This window comes from Trachurus japonicus, chromosome 21, assembly GCF_045865225.1.
Source record: "Trachurus japonicus isolate A0001 chromosome 21, Traja_1.0".
Lineage (NCBI taxonomy): Eukaryota > Metazoa > Chordata > Actinopteri > Carangiformes > Carangidae > Trachurus > Trachurus japonicus.
Genome location: NC_140927.1, coordinates 29,530,887 through 29,546,607, shown reverse-complemented (window position 1 = coordinate 29,546,607; position 15,721 = coordinate 29,530,887). Strand labels below are relative to the sequence as shown.

Genomic DNA, 15,721 nt, shown 5'->3' with positions numbered 1-15,721 from the left:
TTGGTTGGTGTGTGTGTGTGTGTGTGTGTGTGTTGGGTGGGGGTGGTGGTGGTGGTTCGGGTCTGTCAGTTCAGTTAAAGTTGGCGGGCTGTGGCCTCGCTCCGTTTGGTCTCCATAGCAACAGCAGCCCACACGCTTGGCTTGGCTCGCTTTTTCGGGAGCTTTTTTTTGTTTTTCCAAAAAGTGGGCGGAGCTACGAGTCCAGTTCACCCTCTGTCTCTCTCTGTCTCTCTCTGTCTCTCTGTGAAGAGCCGTCGCGGGTTTTTCCCTCCGTCTTCGTCGGGGAACCGTGAAGGAGCCGAGCGCCGTCGGCCCCGTCGCCTCTGAGCAGCTCCAGCTCTGGATCTTTGTTTTGTTTTGCTTTTTTTTTTTCTCAAAAAAAAAAAAAAAAGAGTTGGGCGTCGAGAGACTTTTGGGAGTGTTTTTCTATTTATTTCATTATTATTATTTTTTGCATGTGCATGTGGTGTCGTTTTGCGTTTTGCATTTCGCGTCGAGGACTTTTAGTGTCGTTTTTAGTAGCCGTAGCCGTCCGGGAAGGGCAAGCCCGCCGCCACGCACTGCTCGCCGGCGTCCAGCAGGTAGGGGGCGCTGTCGTCGTAGTGGGTGAGCGGCACGGTGTCGTCGTCCAGGCCCGGCAGGCTGTCGGGGTCGGCCTTCAGGTTGGGCCGCTGGTTGTCGGGGAAGGCCATGGAGAAGAGCGCCTCGGGGTCGCACACGAACTTGTACACGTACCTCTCGCCGGCAACCTGCAAGAACAGGACGACAACGGACACGGTTAACCTCCTGAGTCCACGCACATACAAGTTTTAAAGGAGAATTCCGGTCATTTTTGACCCCTAAATCGTTGTCCTGATGATCACCCAGTGTTGGGGGTCGAGCAAAAAACGCGACTAAAATTGATGCAGGCAAACCGGAGTTACACCATGGCTAGACGGCGCTAGCGCTAGCGACAACGCTAACCTATGGGGGCAATTCTTTCAACCACAACAAACACTCAAAAAACAATCAAATATCTATGGTACATGACTGGAATCCTTAGAGACACCACTGAATTCATATAGTGTAGAGTATAAACAGTATAAACTTTATGTTTTTTGTGTTTTTAATCACTCACTTCAGATAAAAAAATAAATAATAAACAGTCGAGCAGTGCAGTGGTCATGTCTAAAATATCTCCGACCGTTTATTTTTGTAAAGAAATCATCACAACAAGGTAAAAGTGTTTGTTTCTGTGGCGGGGAGAGCAGGCGCTCTGTGATCGGATAGTAATGTCTTTCCAGGATGTTTCAGAGTTCGCCTATCTGAGGTGAGTGACTACATGCAAAAACACAAATTTATACTGTACACTATATGAGTTCAGTGGTGTCTCGTTAGGATTCCAGTCATGTACTATAGATATTTGATTGTTTTTTGAGTGTTTGTTGTGGTTGAAAGAATTGCCCCCATGGGTTAGCGCTGTGGCTATCCCTAGCGCCGGGTAGCCATGGTGTAACTCCAGTTTGCCTGCATCAATTTTAGTCGCGTTTTTTGCTCCAATCAACACTGGGTGACCATCAGGACAACGATTTAGGGGTCAAAATGCTCCTTTAAGTTTCAGGACTCGTGACTTGTGGGTAAAGTCGTGTGTGACTCATCCGATCTGATCAAACTTGTGTAAACTGATTTAGATCTGGTTGAAATATGAGGCTGCAAACTCCAAAACGTAAATAGACCATTATATTTAGTAGAAGAGACGAGGCTGCGATACAGATCTACACATTATAGCACCACCTCCCTCCTCCCTATGGTTGTAATCGCTATCTGCACTATTCTGAGCAGGAGTCTGCAGAAAGAAGAAGTAAATAGGTGAACGTGCCTTTACCTTCTGCATGATGCCCTTCTCGTAGTAGTAACGCAGCGAGCGGCTCAGCTTGTCGTAGTTCATCGCCGGCCGGTTCTTCTGGATGCCCCAACGACGAGCCACCTGAGACAGAGAGAGAGAGACAGTGTTTATTTGAAAATGTAAATTGAAAGGGAACTGTTTTAGTAGCTGGTTAATTGTTTGGTTTCTTTTTTTTTTTATTTGTCTGTTCTTTTTATTATGTTATGGTCAATGGATTAAACTCTGGGTGGTAGGGTTTTATATGCATATTGCATATTGAATGCTAACATGTATGTACTGTATGCTTTTGTATAGTTGGTGGGGAACTCATTGATTTATTGAACACTGCGGCATCAACTAAATCTACTTATTTAATACTTGTTAGTTATCTATCAATCCCCTGTTTTTATAGACTTTTTGTGTTAACTGTTTTATGTTTGGGGACTACGAATGAAATCTGGCAACAGTGCTACGTTCGGTGTATTTACACTGATGTACTTGTATATGTCCTTTATATAAAGTCAAGTGGAAACAACTAAGTCTGAGTCTAGATGAATAAATCTGCATAGATCAATCAGAAGTCAAAGAAAAAACAGAAAAAGAAGTAGTGAGTCTAGTCGTGGACCGACCTCCTCTGGCTCGATGAGTTTGAACTCCATGCCGCGGCCGGTCCAGGCGATGAAGTGGCCGTTGGCCGGGTCGTCCAGCAGAGTGACCAGGAACTGCCAGAGCTGCAGGGAGCCGCGGCGCTGGTAGGGAGGGCCGTCACGGTACACAGAGGGCTCCTGTTTGATTTTGCCTGAGAGCAGAAGGAGGAGGAGGAGGAGAAGAGGAAGATGAAGTGTGGGTCACGGCCACAGTGTGGTGAGACATTCCTGCCAGATGGCGACTGTGAAGTGGACTCTCCATGAGCTCACAACATAATATCCCACACCACCACCACGGCTGCTGCTTTCTGCTTCTCTTACCTTCTAATCTTTCTGGGACCACACAGGTATCATCAAAGTACAGCTGAGGATCTCTGTCGAAGGAGAAGCCTGAGACACACAGAGAGAGAAGACGATGCACTGTGAGTCAGACTATCACAAAGCGTACGAGCGTGGGAAACAGGATTTTTGTTCTCACATGAACTCCTGAGATCCAAACTGCATGCAAAGCGATATATATATATATAAAAAAAACACTGGGCTGCTTCCAAACAGAGGCAGCTTGTACGGTGCCAGCTGCTGATGCGAGCCAGCTACTGTATGTGTGAGGCAGCAGCAGCAGCAGCTGATGCATTCACTTCCCCTTGAGCTGTCATTTCATTTCTATGCAGCCACCACCGCGCTGAGCTTTTTAAAAACGGCTCGGTAAGATGCGAAGGTTCAGGGGATCGCATCGCATTTAACGATTTAATCTAAACATTAAAAACGATAAAAAGATGAACTTACTTTCATGGTTATTCTGGTAGAAGCTCCCCGCTCGTCCGAACGATGACTGACAGTTAGGCACTTCTGGAAAACAAAGAAAGAAGAAGACGGGCGCGTAAATTTAGACCAGACGTTCCTCACTGTCATATCAGATGTGCGATGCGCATGGAGATCCACCTCGCAGCTGACGGATATATTTGGACCTCTGCCACTTATATACACACACACTTATACACACACATAGAGATACATAAAGCTTTGATAGATATGGTATCTGCGGTCCGAGCTATATTAGTGCGTTAGGTCACATTGATAAATATACAGCGTGGAAATAAAAGGTCAGAGCTGAACTGGTGGCGGCTCACGGCTGCTGCTCTGTCCAACCGGTGGAGCATGTTCATGTGCCGCCAACACACACACACACACACTGACATGCATGCACACACACTCAGGAGTGGACCAAAGCCCAGACCAGAGCGCACACAGCACACAACATCCCTCTCATGTCCGCCAAGCCCTTAAATGGGATTAGCACCACGGCTGCTGCATTAAACCTCAATGACAATCGAGTTATGCCACTGCCCCAACCCCCCATCTATAACTACCCCTACCCCCCCCCCACCCCGAGGTGGCGGATCGAGAAGACAGTGTCAGTGTCTCTCCATCCCCCACCCCCATCATCATCATCATCATCATCGTCCCATTTCCTGTCTGCTGAGAAGACGACCACAGATCAATCTGGAGACTCTTGTCCTCGCTGCAGGAGCCAATCGCTACTCTCCGGTCTCTGCACGCAGGCATGGAGAGATAGAACAGAGAGGAGGAGGAGGAGGAAGAGACGATCTCATCTTCCTCCTCTTGTTGTTGTTGCACTGCAAAAACTCAAAATCTTTCCAAGAATATTTGTCTTATTTCTTGTCAAAATGTCTAATTTCTAGTCAAAACTAAACTCTTTCCACTTTAAATAAGACTCATCACCTAAAAATTAACTTGTTTTTAGATCATTTTCACTTGTTTCAAACTAATTTTCACTTGAAATAAGTAGAAAAATCTGCTAGTGAAAGGAAGTTTTTTGTGTATGTAATAAGAAAGAAAAACTTGCTCCACTATCGGATTTTTCTACTTATTTCAAATGAAAATAGACTTGAAATAAGTCAAATTTGTCTAAAAATTATGAATGTATACATATTTTAGGTATAATGAGATTTGTTTTGACTAGAAATGACATTTTGACTAGAAATAAGACAAATGTTCTTGGTAAGACTTTGAGTTTTTGCAGTGTGTGCACAGGCTTTTAGGGCTATGACGGTTCTGGCAGCGTCTGTGGACTCTGAGTGCCGAGGTCACACAACATGTCCAACGTCATCCACATCCAACATGCATGCATCCATCCATCCATCCATCCATCCATCAGGGAGTGAGTGAGGGCCTGTGTGTGTGTGACGTAGGTATTTAAAGGCCATAAGAAGCTAAGAGGATTTGTCATTACATCACGGCCCAGCCGGCTAACTCCCTGCCATGCCATACAACAGGCACAGAAAGAAAAGAAGAGTATATGAGTGAACGAGAGAGGGAGGGAGAGAGGGAGGGAGGGAGGGAGGGAGTGAGTGAGGGAAGATGAAAAATAAATGCTGCAGAGTTTCAGGAAAAGAGAAGCCGGGCCGGGGAACAGCTGGGCCTGCGTGGGCGGTGGGATCAAACACGACGACGACGGCAACGACAGTCGCTCCGGCTTGTTTGGTTTTGCTCCATGTGAGTAAACAGCCAGCGTCTCTCTCTTTCTGTTTGAAAAAGGCTTTTATTCTGAAAGAGTCCTGGCACCGCTCGGCCCCTTGTGAGTTCTGTACCAACCAACGTCCCCGGGGCCACGAGACAGAGAGGGAGAGAGTCCAAGCTCTTCTCTTACGATCGAGTCTCCAAAGCCTCGGGTCACTAAGTCCTGTGAGGTTGCTGTCCTAGATCTATTCCAGGTAGGTCTTAGACACCTGGCTGCATGACCCACTTACTTTTTGCCCTTGGAGGCTTAAACGCTGAGCTCAAAGACCCACTTTTACTTTACTGCTGCCGTGACTCTGGAGAAACGACGGAGATTAAGCTTTCAGAGAGAGAGAGAGTGTGAGTTGAGCACCTGTGTGTTTCCATCAAGGTTATTAGTTAACTAAAACTATTATCATCTTATCATTGAATTATTCCTTATTTTCTTCTCTTTACTTGTAACAAATTTGGTTTTTGAAGATGTTCTTCATGGGTGAGGTTTTCATAGAAGCCCTTTTGGGTTTCATACCTCCCAAGACATCCCAATCATAATGATCGTTCATACTATTTTAAATGATATGTTTGTGCAAAATAAATAAATAAAAAATAATAATTAAAACTAAAACTAGCAGTGAAAAAATCAGAAAACTGAAATAAAAATAAAAACGAGAACTAAATAAAAACTACAGTGAACAATGTAAAACTAAAGTGAATCAGCTTAGTTGTAGAGATGTCTAAAGCTGCAGGAAGGAAACGCCACAGCTAAATATGGGACGACTTGGAGGTAACGTGATGAGGGCTGATGGGAACATTATGGAATGCAACCGAAAGGGAAAAATCCCACAAATGTGGAAGTTCATCTTCAGAGGTCTGACTGAGGCTAAACTAAATAAAAACTAAATAAAAACTAAACTAAAACGGCTTCATCACTTGTTGAACTCACTAAAACTACACTGAAAAACGAATAAAAATACAAACTAATGAAAATGTTATATAATAACCTTGGTGTGTGTGTGTGTGTGTGCATAGACTTCTGCAGCATGTTAAAACTCACAGGTGTGTGTCAGAGCAAACAGCAGCTTCATTCCTCGGCTCTAAACTCACCGGAGTCGAAGCAGAAGTCGCGCGGCTCCTGTTTGATGGCCATGGGGTGGAAAGCGGCGGCGGCGGCCTGACACGGCGGTCCCCCCGGGGGGCCCATGGCGGGGACGCCCTGCTCGCTGTACCTCGGGTCGATGAGCTCCTGCTTGAAGCCCTGGGGGGGCACGGCCACCAGCGGCTCCGACATCTGGCGGTGGTACGGCGGCCGGCCGTCACGGGGCAGATTACTGCTGCTGCTGCTGCTGCTGCTGCTGCTGGTGGTGGGGCTGTTGGTGTTGGTGTTGTTGCCCCCGCTGCCACTGGGAGGCTGGGGCAGGAACTGGGGGCGACCTTGGCTCTCTGAGGGGGGGAAAGGTAGACATGGCTCTGACATCTGCCTCTGGAACCTGCAGGTGGGAGGAGGAGGGGGGCAGTTAGATCAGTCAAATCAGGCTTTATTTATACAGCTCTCATTATTAAGACTAGAGCTGCAACAATTCATCCATTATTTGAACAATAATTGATTATTAAATTAAGCGTCAACTATTTTGATAATGAAATAAATCAGTTTGAGTAGTTTTTTTAAAGAAAAAAGTCAAAATTCTCTGATTTCAGCTTCTTAAAATGTGAATATTTCTGGTTTCTTTGTTCCTTTATGACAATAAACTGAGTCTCTCTTTGGTTTGTGGACAAAACAAGACATTTGAGGATGTCGTCTTGTGGTTTGGGAAACACTGATTGACATTTTGTGTGTGCTCACCTGTGCTCAGGTGTGAAGCTGTTGGCATCCTGGCTGAGGGGGGCGCAGGGCACGGCGAAGGGGGGGCTGTGACTGTGGCTGTGGAGCTGCTGGGTGGGGGGCTGCTGCTGCTGCTGCTGCTGCTGGACGTGCACCGGACGCGGCCCGGGGGTCTGGTTGGCTACATGGGCGTGAGGAGGGGGAGGAGTCTGCTCGCTCAGCGGGTGTGATCCTGCTGTGCTGGCGGGGCCGCAGGGGGAGACCGGCGTGGAGGGGGGGGTCAATGGCTTGAACCCTGGCGTGGGCTTCCTGTCGCAGGCACTGTGGACAAAGATACTCCATTACTGTCAAGATACTTCATTACAAGCTGCACCAATGATATGAGACAGTCCAGCTACACTTCCTGTCTCCATCTCGTGTTGTGAATGTGTGTGGATTTAAAAAAGTTGTCGGTAGAGGAAAGTGAAACACTTATATTTTCTAACATTAAATATTTACACAGCTAACAGTCAGATTTAGCATTACGAAAATAAGCTAGCGCGGGTGTTCGCGAGCGTTAGTTGACGTTACCAAGGAGATCTGTGCCAAATCTCGTGAGAGTGTTGTTGTTGAGACAGAGACTAGTCTGGAACAAAGTTCATTTTCTCCAGATTTGTCTAAAATTTGTCCATTTAGTGTCAAAATGTTCAGAAGAGATGTGTCTTGTGAAAAATGTGAATGAATAATGGTTTCTGTAACGCGCTTTGGGTATCGGGTATTGATAAAAAAAATGCAATATAAACATAAGCCATTATCATCATTATTAAAAATATTTGCTTCAGTGACTATGGAGCAAAAGAATCGACTATAATCTGAGCTCACGTTCACTTCTCCCATTGGAGTCAATAGACTCGAGACCTGCTACTGCTGCTGGTCTCCTAAAGGGGGCGGAGCCATGGTCTGCTCTCCAAAAAGGGGCGGAGCCATGGTCTGCTGGTCTCCTAAAAGGGGCGGAGTCATGGTCTGCTCTCCAAAAGGGGGCGGAGTCATGGAGAAACCCACAGATACAGGAAACCGACTCATAGTGGGGCGTCTTGTTTCTAATCTAAGCCGTCTTTGGTGAGGACTTGTGTATGTAAATGTCGTTGCTGAGGATGAGGAGGATGAGGAGGCTCCACCCACCTGTAGCTGTAAAGGCACTTCTCTCCGTAGGGCATGGGACTCCTGTCCTGGCGACAGGGGGAAAGCTCTTTGGAGCGAGTCAGCTCTCGTTTGATCTTGGCTGGAGGCGGGCCATGAAACATCACTGAGACAGAAACACACACACACACAGAGCATTAGATAAACTCCAGATATCGGCCAATTGAAGCTATAAACAGAAGTGCAGCAGTTTTCTTAACAACATTTGGAGCTGATGGATAAATGGACGGCATGGACAGCGTCAGTGTAAACCCCCCCCTTCCCTCCTCGACTGACAGAGTCACTTAGCAGCTATTTATCATCCATCACTAATGACCGTGGACTCTGTGCTCCATCCATCCATCCATCCATCCATTCCTCCGTCACCGCTGCTAGGTAGCATGATACCAACTGAGCAGCACACACTGAAGCTATCAAAGCCCTCGTCTGATTCCCATTAGGGGGGGGGGGCAAAAGCAATACCAATACCCATGAATCAGTTTGGCTGTAATCTAATGGCGGTGAATGATTTTCTTCTCCCTCTCGTGCTGCTGTAACCATTAGACACTGGCTGCAGCTTGGTTGCTTTGGGTTTTTTTTTTTTTTTGCTTTGCGCGTATCAGTGGCAGTTTCCGGGGCGCCACATAATAGCCAGGCAGAAACTGGATCCCCGGGCGCAGAGGAGCGCGGGGGCCAAATAAATCACCCAAGGTGCTGATGGACCTGAGGAGGCCGAACAATGGGCACGTGAGCTGCTCTGTGAAGCCTAATGGAGAGAGAGAGACTCCTCACACACACTGAGAAAAGTAAATAATGGGGAGATTAGGCATCTTTTCTTACTGTGGTGGTGCAGGAGGAGGTGTGTGTGTGTGTGTGTGCGGGGGGGCTGGGGGTGGATTAACAAACACAGTGGCACAGTGCTCCTGCAACTCCAGAGGAACTTATCTGCAGCTCAGGCCTGTGCACTGCAAAAACACAAAAACCTTCCAAGGATATTTGTCTTATTTCTTGTCAAAATGTCTCGTTTCTAGTCAAAACTAAACTCTTTCCACTTTAAATAAGACTCATCACCTAAAAATGAACTTGTTTTTAGATCATTTTCACTTGTTTCAACCTAATTTTCACTTGAAAACAGTAGAAAAATCTTTTTTGTGCTTGTAATAAGAAAGAAAAACTTGCTCCACTATCAGATTTCAAAATAGACTTGAAATAAGTCAAAAGTGTCTAAAAGCAAGCTACTTTTTTACGTATAACTATGTATGTATATGTATAAATATACATATTTTAGGTATAATGAGGTTTGTTTTAACTAGAAATGACATTTTGACTAGAAATAAGACAAATAATCTTGATAAGATTTTGAGTTTTTGCAGTGTGTTTGAGTTTGTGAGGCGAATGCACGAACACACAAACACACCGTGCGTAGTGACAGGACAAGGTCAGGTCCGTAATAAACCGACACATGCTTGCACACAACCTTGGAGGGAGCCCTCTGTTTAAAAACAACAACGTACGCACACATACACATACACACACATGCCGATGCATGGGCTTCAACAACAACAACAGGCCGAGGCGGTGCAGCCCTGTGGTCAGTTTGCAGCTCTCTGTGCCACATTAACCAAGATTTAAGAGGGCAGCTCTGACAAAGACAGGCAGCGGCCGGCCACACCCTGTCTCCACCTCCTACGCATCAGACAAAAACATAAACTCTGAAAGACAGAAAGACACAGAGGGAAAGAGGAAGGAGGAGTGGGGTAGGGGTAGAGGGGAGATGGGCATAAAATATGCTCCATCGGGCATAACTCAAACACACTGCAGCCGGCCTGAAGGCGACGTGCAAGAGGAACGGCGGCGAGGCTCGTTGGTATTGGTGGTGGTGTTTGGTTCGGAAACGGGCAGCAGCTCTGAAGCCGAAGCCGAAGCTGAAGCTGCCCCCTCTCCACTGGAATCCAGCCCACTTCACTTCAGCAGCAGGGCCAGAGTGCGGGAAAGTGTGAAATCAGATTAGGAGCTTGGCTCATGTGATGCCCCATGCCAATCGGCTGATTAAACTCAAAATGGAGGAGAGGGAGGAAGAGAGAGGGAGAGGAGAGTAGCCGTTTCCCAGAGCTGTGTTTTGAAGACGAGATGAAGAAGCTCTGATATAAAATAAAGGAGGAGGAGGAAGAGGAGCGACCTGGACCTCTAATGCACAAAAAAAAGGAAAAAGCCGCCTCTTTAAAGTCTTTATCTTCATTTTCAGCCACTGTTGTTGTTTCAATCTGCTCAAATCAGATGAACCAGGAACTATAATCAGGAGCAGAGTTTCCTCTCCAATCAAAGAGGGGAGACACACAACACAACACAGCACAACACACAACGAGACATGATGAACGACAGGACTCAGGTACTCACAGCTGTCCGACTGGAAATCTGGGACAAACTGTTCGTCATCGGGCACCTGGGCTGTGGAGGAGAGGAAACAGATAGAAAAAATCATTAAAATGATCAAAAAAAATCATTAAAGTGATCAAAAAAATAGTCTAAAATGGTTTATTGAGGATTTAAAAATAGAAAACTAGTGGAAATGAGCAACAGCTTTAAAAAAGGGAGTGTGGTGCTCAGCAGATTCTCATGCACAGGACTTTGCTCTAATTACTAACTCTAGAGCTAAATGTCACATTCCCAACAGGTTAAACTTTGTCCAGTTTGTACCAGAAACACTCAGGACACTCACCTTCTGCAATCCAGATCTCCTGCAGCTGACTGAGGTCCTGGAAAAGTTCTGGAAATGGAGACGTAAAAATAGATAAATGAATAAATAAATAATTGATTAGGAGTTCCACACTGCAAAAACTTAATATTTGTCTTATTTCTTGTCAAAATGTCTCATATCTAGTCAAAACTAATCTCTTTCCACTTTAAATAAGACTCATCACCTAAAATTTAACTTGTTTTTAGATCATTTTCACTTGTTTCAAAACAAAATTTCACTTGAAATAGGTACAAAAATCTGCCAGTGAAAGGAAGTTTTTTTTTTGTGCTTGTAATAAGAAAGAAAAACTTGCTCCACTATCAGATTTTTCTACTTATTTTAAGTGAAAATATGCTTGAAAGAAGTAAAAAGTGTCTAAAAACAAGCTACTTTTTAAATGTGATGAGTCTTATTCTAAGTATAATTAGATTAGTTTTGACTAGAAATAAGACAAATATTCTTGGTAAGATTTTGAGTTTTTGCAGTGCAGTGCAGCGAGCTGGTTGGTTGGTTACCTTCTGTGTCCTGGGCGAGCTCTGTGTCCACAAATTTCCTCTTCCTGTCGATGAGCGGCCTGCTGTGAGACGGTTCCTCCAGGTGAGACTTGTGCTGCTGCTGCAAGAAGAACAAGAACAAGAAGAAGTAGAGACGTTAGAAGACGTCAGCGGGTCCTGATGGTCGTTCAGGTGCGACTGTTGAACGTACTCGTCCATGAGCTGCAGCCATGTGGTGTGATGATGATGATGATGTGTTGTGATGATGTGTGTGTCCACTTACACTGGGTGGGACCATAAATGGGACTTGCTGGTCGTAGAATCCGTCCATGTTATCTGGGTTGATTGGGGGGGTGGGGGGTGGGGGCTTCGATACTGGGGGGGAAGGGGGGAGGTATTCGCTTTAAAGCGACAGCGCCTGGGTCACTTTGTAGGTCACTGGGGGAAAAAAATAAAAAATAAAGATCAGGAGAGTGAAAACACAATGTGAAAATATCGTTACAACAAAACACTGCAATGTTTTATAACGCGGTACTGAATCGATATGTTATCAATGTTATCAATACTTTACAGTTGTTGTCTTTTATCTGATGCTAACTCCTTTGTTCAGGCTGCACGAAAACCATGCATTATACAGTAAAACATACGATATAAGACTGTTTATTTATCCCACACATGGGAAATTTGGTTGTAACATACAAGGTAAGAAAATAAATAAAGAATATATTATATATGAATAATATAGAAATATATAACGATATCAAACAAACATAAAAATATAAAAAACAAACAAAACAATGTCAATTACACTGTTTTTCCTGATCCTTCCTGTTTGCACATTGTGATTTTTTTATTTATTTTGGATTTTTTTTATTGATAAAGGTGGATATTAATCCCTCGATGCAATATAGGATGTGAAATAATTCAGTCCAACTGTTCTCAGTCTGAATGCATAGAGTTTCCCAAATATATCACCTCACCAGAACACCTATCATATCATATATCAGCAGATCCTCAGCCCACAGTCACAGTAAACTCACTTACAGTCTCTTTAATGTCACCTCCCTCCCTGCTCTGACGCCTCTTTTCTCTTTAAACAACAAACGGCTCTTTGAAGCAGCAGCAGCAGCAGCACAATGTAAACACCAGAGAGAGAGAGACTACAGTACAGTTACACTTCCCTACAGTACAACAGTACACATGTAACACAGTTATATAAGCCCCAGTCAGCAGCAGCAGCAGCAGCAGCAGCCATCTGCAGGGCCACCACTTCTCCAACTGTATAAGCAGCTCAGAGATGTTGAGCAGAGAACAGAGTAACAGAGCTGATGAGAGGATTCAACCTACTGAACTGACCTGACTGCACCGTACACACACTGTCAGATATAATAGGAGAAATAAAAACTATTATAATAATAATAATATCAACATGGAGCTCAGCCCTGCTCCCCTCTCTCTCTTTCTCCCTCTCTCTCATCTCTCACTGAGCAGCAGAGTGATAGTTATGACTCACTCTCTCTTCTATCTCCTGTTAATGGATGACGAATAAAGTAGCAGAGCTGCCGGGCAACAATAATGACAGACACACACTTGCAACACACACACACACACACACATATTAAGTGATGAACAATGACTGTTTCCAGTGTAGTGACTGTGTGTGTGCAGCAGAAATAAAGTTAATTCACTGTAGAAAGTAAACAACATAAGTTAATGACGCACTAATGAAATATGACACCATGCTGCACCGACTGTTATGAAATATTATTATTATATAATGGATTAAAGTAAAAAATATGACGTAAAAACACATAAAAACACGACAAACTCCATTATTATAGTAATTTTAACTTAACACACGCACATATACAGTCAGGTCTCGTGCCACAGAGGGATTTTACGCAACTTTTTATGCGTAAAAACAACAAAAAAAGCGGAGTTAAGTTAAACCTCGGGAAAAGTTTTTGCTTTGGTGGTGGTGGAGGAGTGAAGGGGAGGGGGGGTGGATCATACGACCCCCCCCCCCCTTCACTCCTCCTCCTCCTCCCCCCGCCCTTCCCCCACCTCATCCCTCCCTTGTTTTTCTCAATGAAGTGAAACTCGATCCGTGTGGAAACAGAGGGGAGGAAAAAAAATGGCCCGTCCATTCATAAAAAAAAAAAAAAAAAAATCACAAACAGTCGCGCGCTGATAAGCCAACACAAACACACAACCCACAACAACCACGTAGGTAGATGCATACACAAATAAAGACATACAAATACGTAGCTACGTGAGAAAAAAACAGCACGGTGGGCTTATAAAAAAAAAAACTGCGTCTGTTTTGCCTGGATTTAAAATGGTTGCCAAAGTAAATATGTTTAACGAAGATGGCGATGCGTTTGGAGTCTGAAAGAGCGTCGGACAAACCAGCAGCCGCTTCAAACAAATTAATTAATTAATTAAATAAATAAAAAAGCGAGTTCTCCGTCGACAAAAGTGCCGCAGCTCACCTGTGTGTGTGTGTGAGTGAGTCTCCTCCGCGTCCAAACGAAGCTGGAGAAAATATCCACAAATAGAAAAAAAGAAACACACAACGTGTCCGTGCTCCTCTGTTTCTCTCTGTGTGTGTGTCGCTCTCTCTCTCTCTCCGTGTGTGTGTGTTTGTGTGAGTGAGTGTGTGTGCTCGACACCGATGCGCCTCCGTCGACTCACAAAACTTGACTGAGCTTTTCGTTAATGGCCCGGTAGGTTTTTTCCCCTGTGGGCTCCAGCGGCGGCGGGGAGGACCGGGAGCAGCGCGCTGATTGGCTGAGCCGCCGCGTCACTCAGAGCCGCGGGGCCAATGGCGCGGCGGCAGCTCATGAATTATGCAGCAGCCGCGGCTTTGGCCAATCGCAGCGCAGCGGTGGCCTCTATATTTATGAATGGCTGGATTTCATTCACACTTTTTTTTTCTTCACCGCTCAATGCCAAGACGAGCGTGTTAAAGTTAAAGGGCCCGCGCCAGTGGAAATGTACTGACACACACACACACATGCAAACGCACACACACACACACGCACACACACATTGTGCGCGCGCGCTCTAATCATAGACGGTTACATCGACACTAAAAACAAATCCGATCAACTGTACTCAATTAACTGTCCTGTTGGTGGCTCCGACACACTTCACCTGACCGAGGAGGACAGTAACGGAGTACTTTCACCACTGCAGTGTAATCTAGTACAGTCTGAAATACTTCTACTGTATGCAAATGTATGTAATATACATAAAACATTAGGCTATGTACAACTAAATTATATACAAAACGTTTGTTATATAGCTTAACATAACATAATGTAACAATATGTAGCATAGCATACAGAAATATAATATAACATAACATAACATAATATAATATAATATAATATAATATAGGCTAACATAACATAACATAACATTAGCTATATTATATGATATTATATGATATTATATGATATTATATTATATTATGTTATGTTATGTTATGTTATATTATATTTCTGTATGTTATGCTACAGATTGTTAGATTATGTTATGTTATATTATACATCTGCATACCACATATGTTCATGTATTTATGCTTATAGTCATTTATTGCATACTACCAACATATACCTGTGTGCAGTCTGAAATACTTCTACTGTATGCATATGTAATATACATAAAACATTAGGCTATGTACAACTAAATTATATACAAAACGTTTGTTATACAGCCTAACATAATGTAACAATATGTAGCATAACATACAGAAATATAATATAACATAACATAACATAACATAATATAACATTATATTATATTATATTATATTATACAGCTGCATACCGCATATGTTCATGTATTTATGCTTATAGTCATTTATTGCATATTACTAACATATAAATATATATTCATATCTCTATATACCATACCTGTGTGCATGTTTTAAATTCATATTAAAAGTTATAATGCATCTATTTTGTATAATTTAGCCTATATATACGTATATCAGTTTTATATCAACATATAGTATGTGGAATATATACTTTATATAGCCAGTATATAAAGTTATAGTCTGATGTTTCAATGATACCGCCATGTATAAATAAAACATAAATCTAACAAGAGTTTTATAATTTAATATGATGATGAATATAATCAGATTTTTCTGTCCATTAGAAACGTGTTACTTCCAGTTTGCCCTATATAATCAATCAATCACTCAGTCCATCAAAACATGAAAAAGATGCATTATCAGTGTTTTTCATCTCCACACAGTCTGATTAGTCTGAAGTCTGAAGTGTGTGTGTGTGTGTGTGTGTGTGTGTGTGTGTGTGTGTGTGTTGTTGTTGATGAGGTTAATCATCAGTGTGTGCATCACTAGGGTCCCGAACAGGAAACATCTTTCATCAGCTCCACTGCTGCTCATCCTGTTTCTACTGTTTTCACATGGTCACCACTTTAACGCAGAAGTTTGAACTGTTTTAATTGTAT

General features: G+C 43.7%; 1 protein-coding gene and 1 long non-coding RNA gene across 4 annotated transcripts in view; one reads left to right on the top strand and one right to left on the bottom strand.

Annotated features, from left to right (window-relative positions):
* LOC146965504 (uncharacterized) overlaps positions 1-15,721 on the top strand; it is a 518,674-nt gene that overhangs the window by 500,419 nt on the left and 2,534 nt on the right. The gene's annotated exons all lie outside the window — the stretch shown is intronic.
* On the bottom strand, positions 384-13,944 carry etv5a (ETS variant transcription factor 5a). 3 transcript variants are annotated; one of them, XM_085764559.1, is made up of 13 exons: positions 13,732-13,944; positions 11,523-11,677; positions 11,261-11,357; positions 10,728-10,775; positions 10,406-10,456; positions 8,012-8,135; positions 6,872-7,171; positions 6,136-6,518; positions 3,298-3,360; positions 2,833-2,901; positions 2,494-2,663; positions 1,865-1,966; positions 385-749 (listed from the first exon to the last, which is right to left on the bottom strand). In XM_085764559.1, exons 2-13 carry the CDS (start codon positions 11,568-11,570, stop codon positions 516-518), a joined length of 1,689 nt encoding a protein of 562 aa, XP_085620685.1. In that variant the 5' UTR covers positions 11,571-11,677; positions 13,732-13,944; the 3' UTR covers positions 385-515. The 3 variants fall into 3 exon arrangements, with proteins under 3 accessions (XP_085620684.1, XP_085620685.1, XP_085620686.1); XM_085764560.1 differs by having other exon boundaries at positions 11,261-11,354; XM_085764558.1 differs by lacking the exon at positions 13,732-13,944 and having other exon boundaries at positions 384-749; positions 11,261-11,360; positions 11,523-11,668.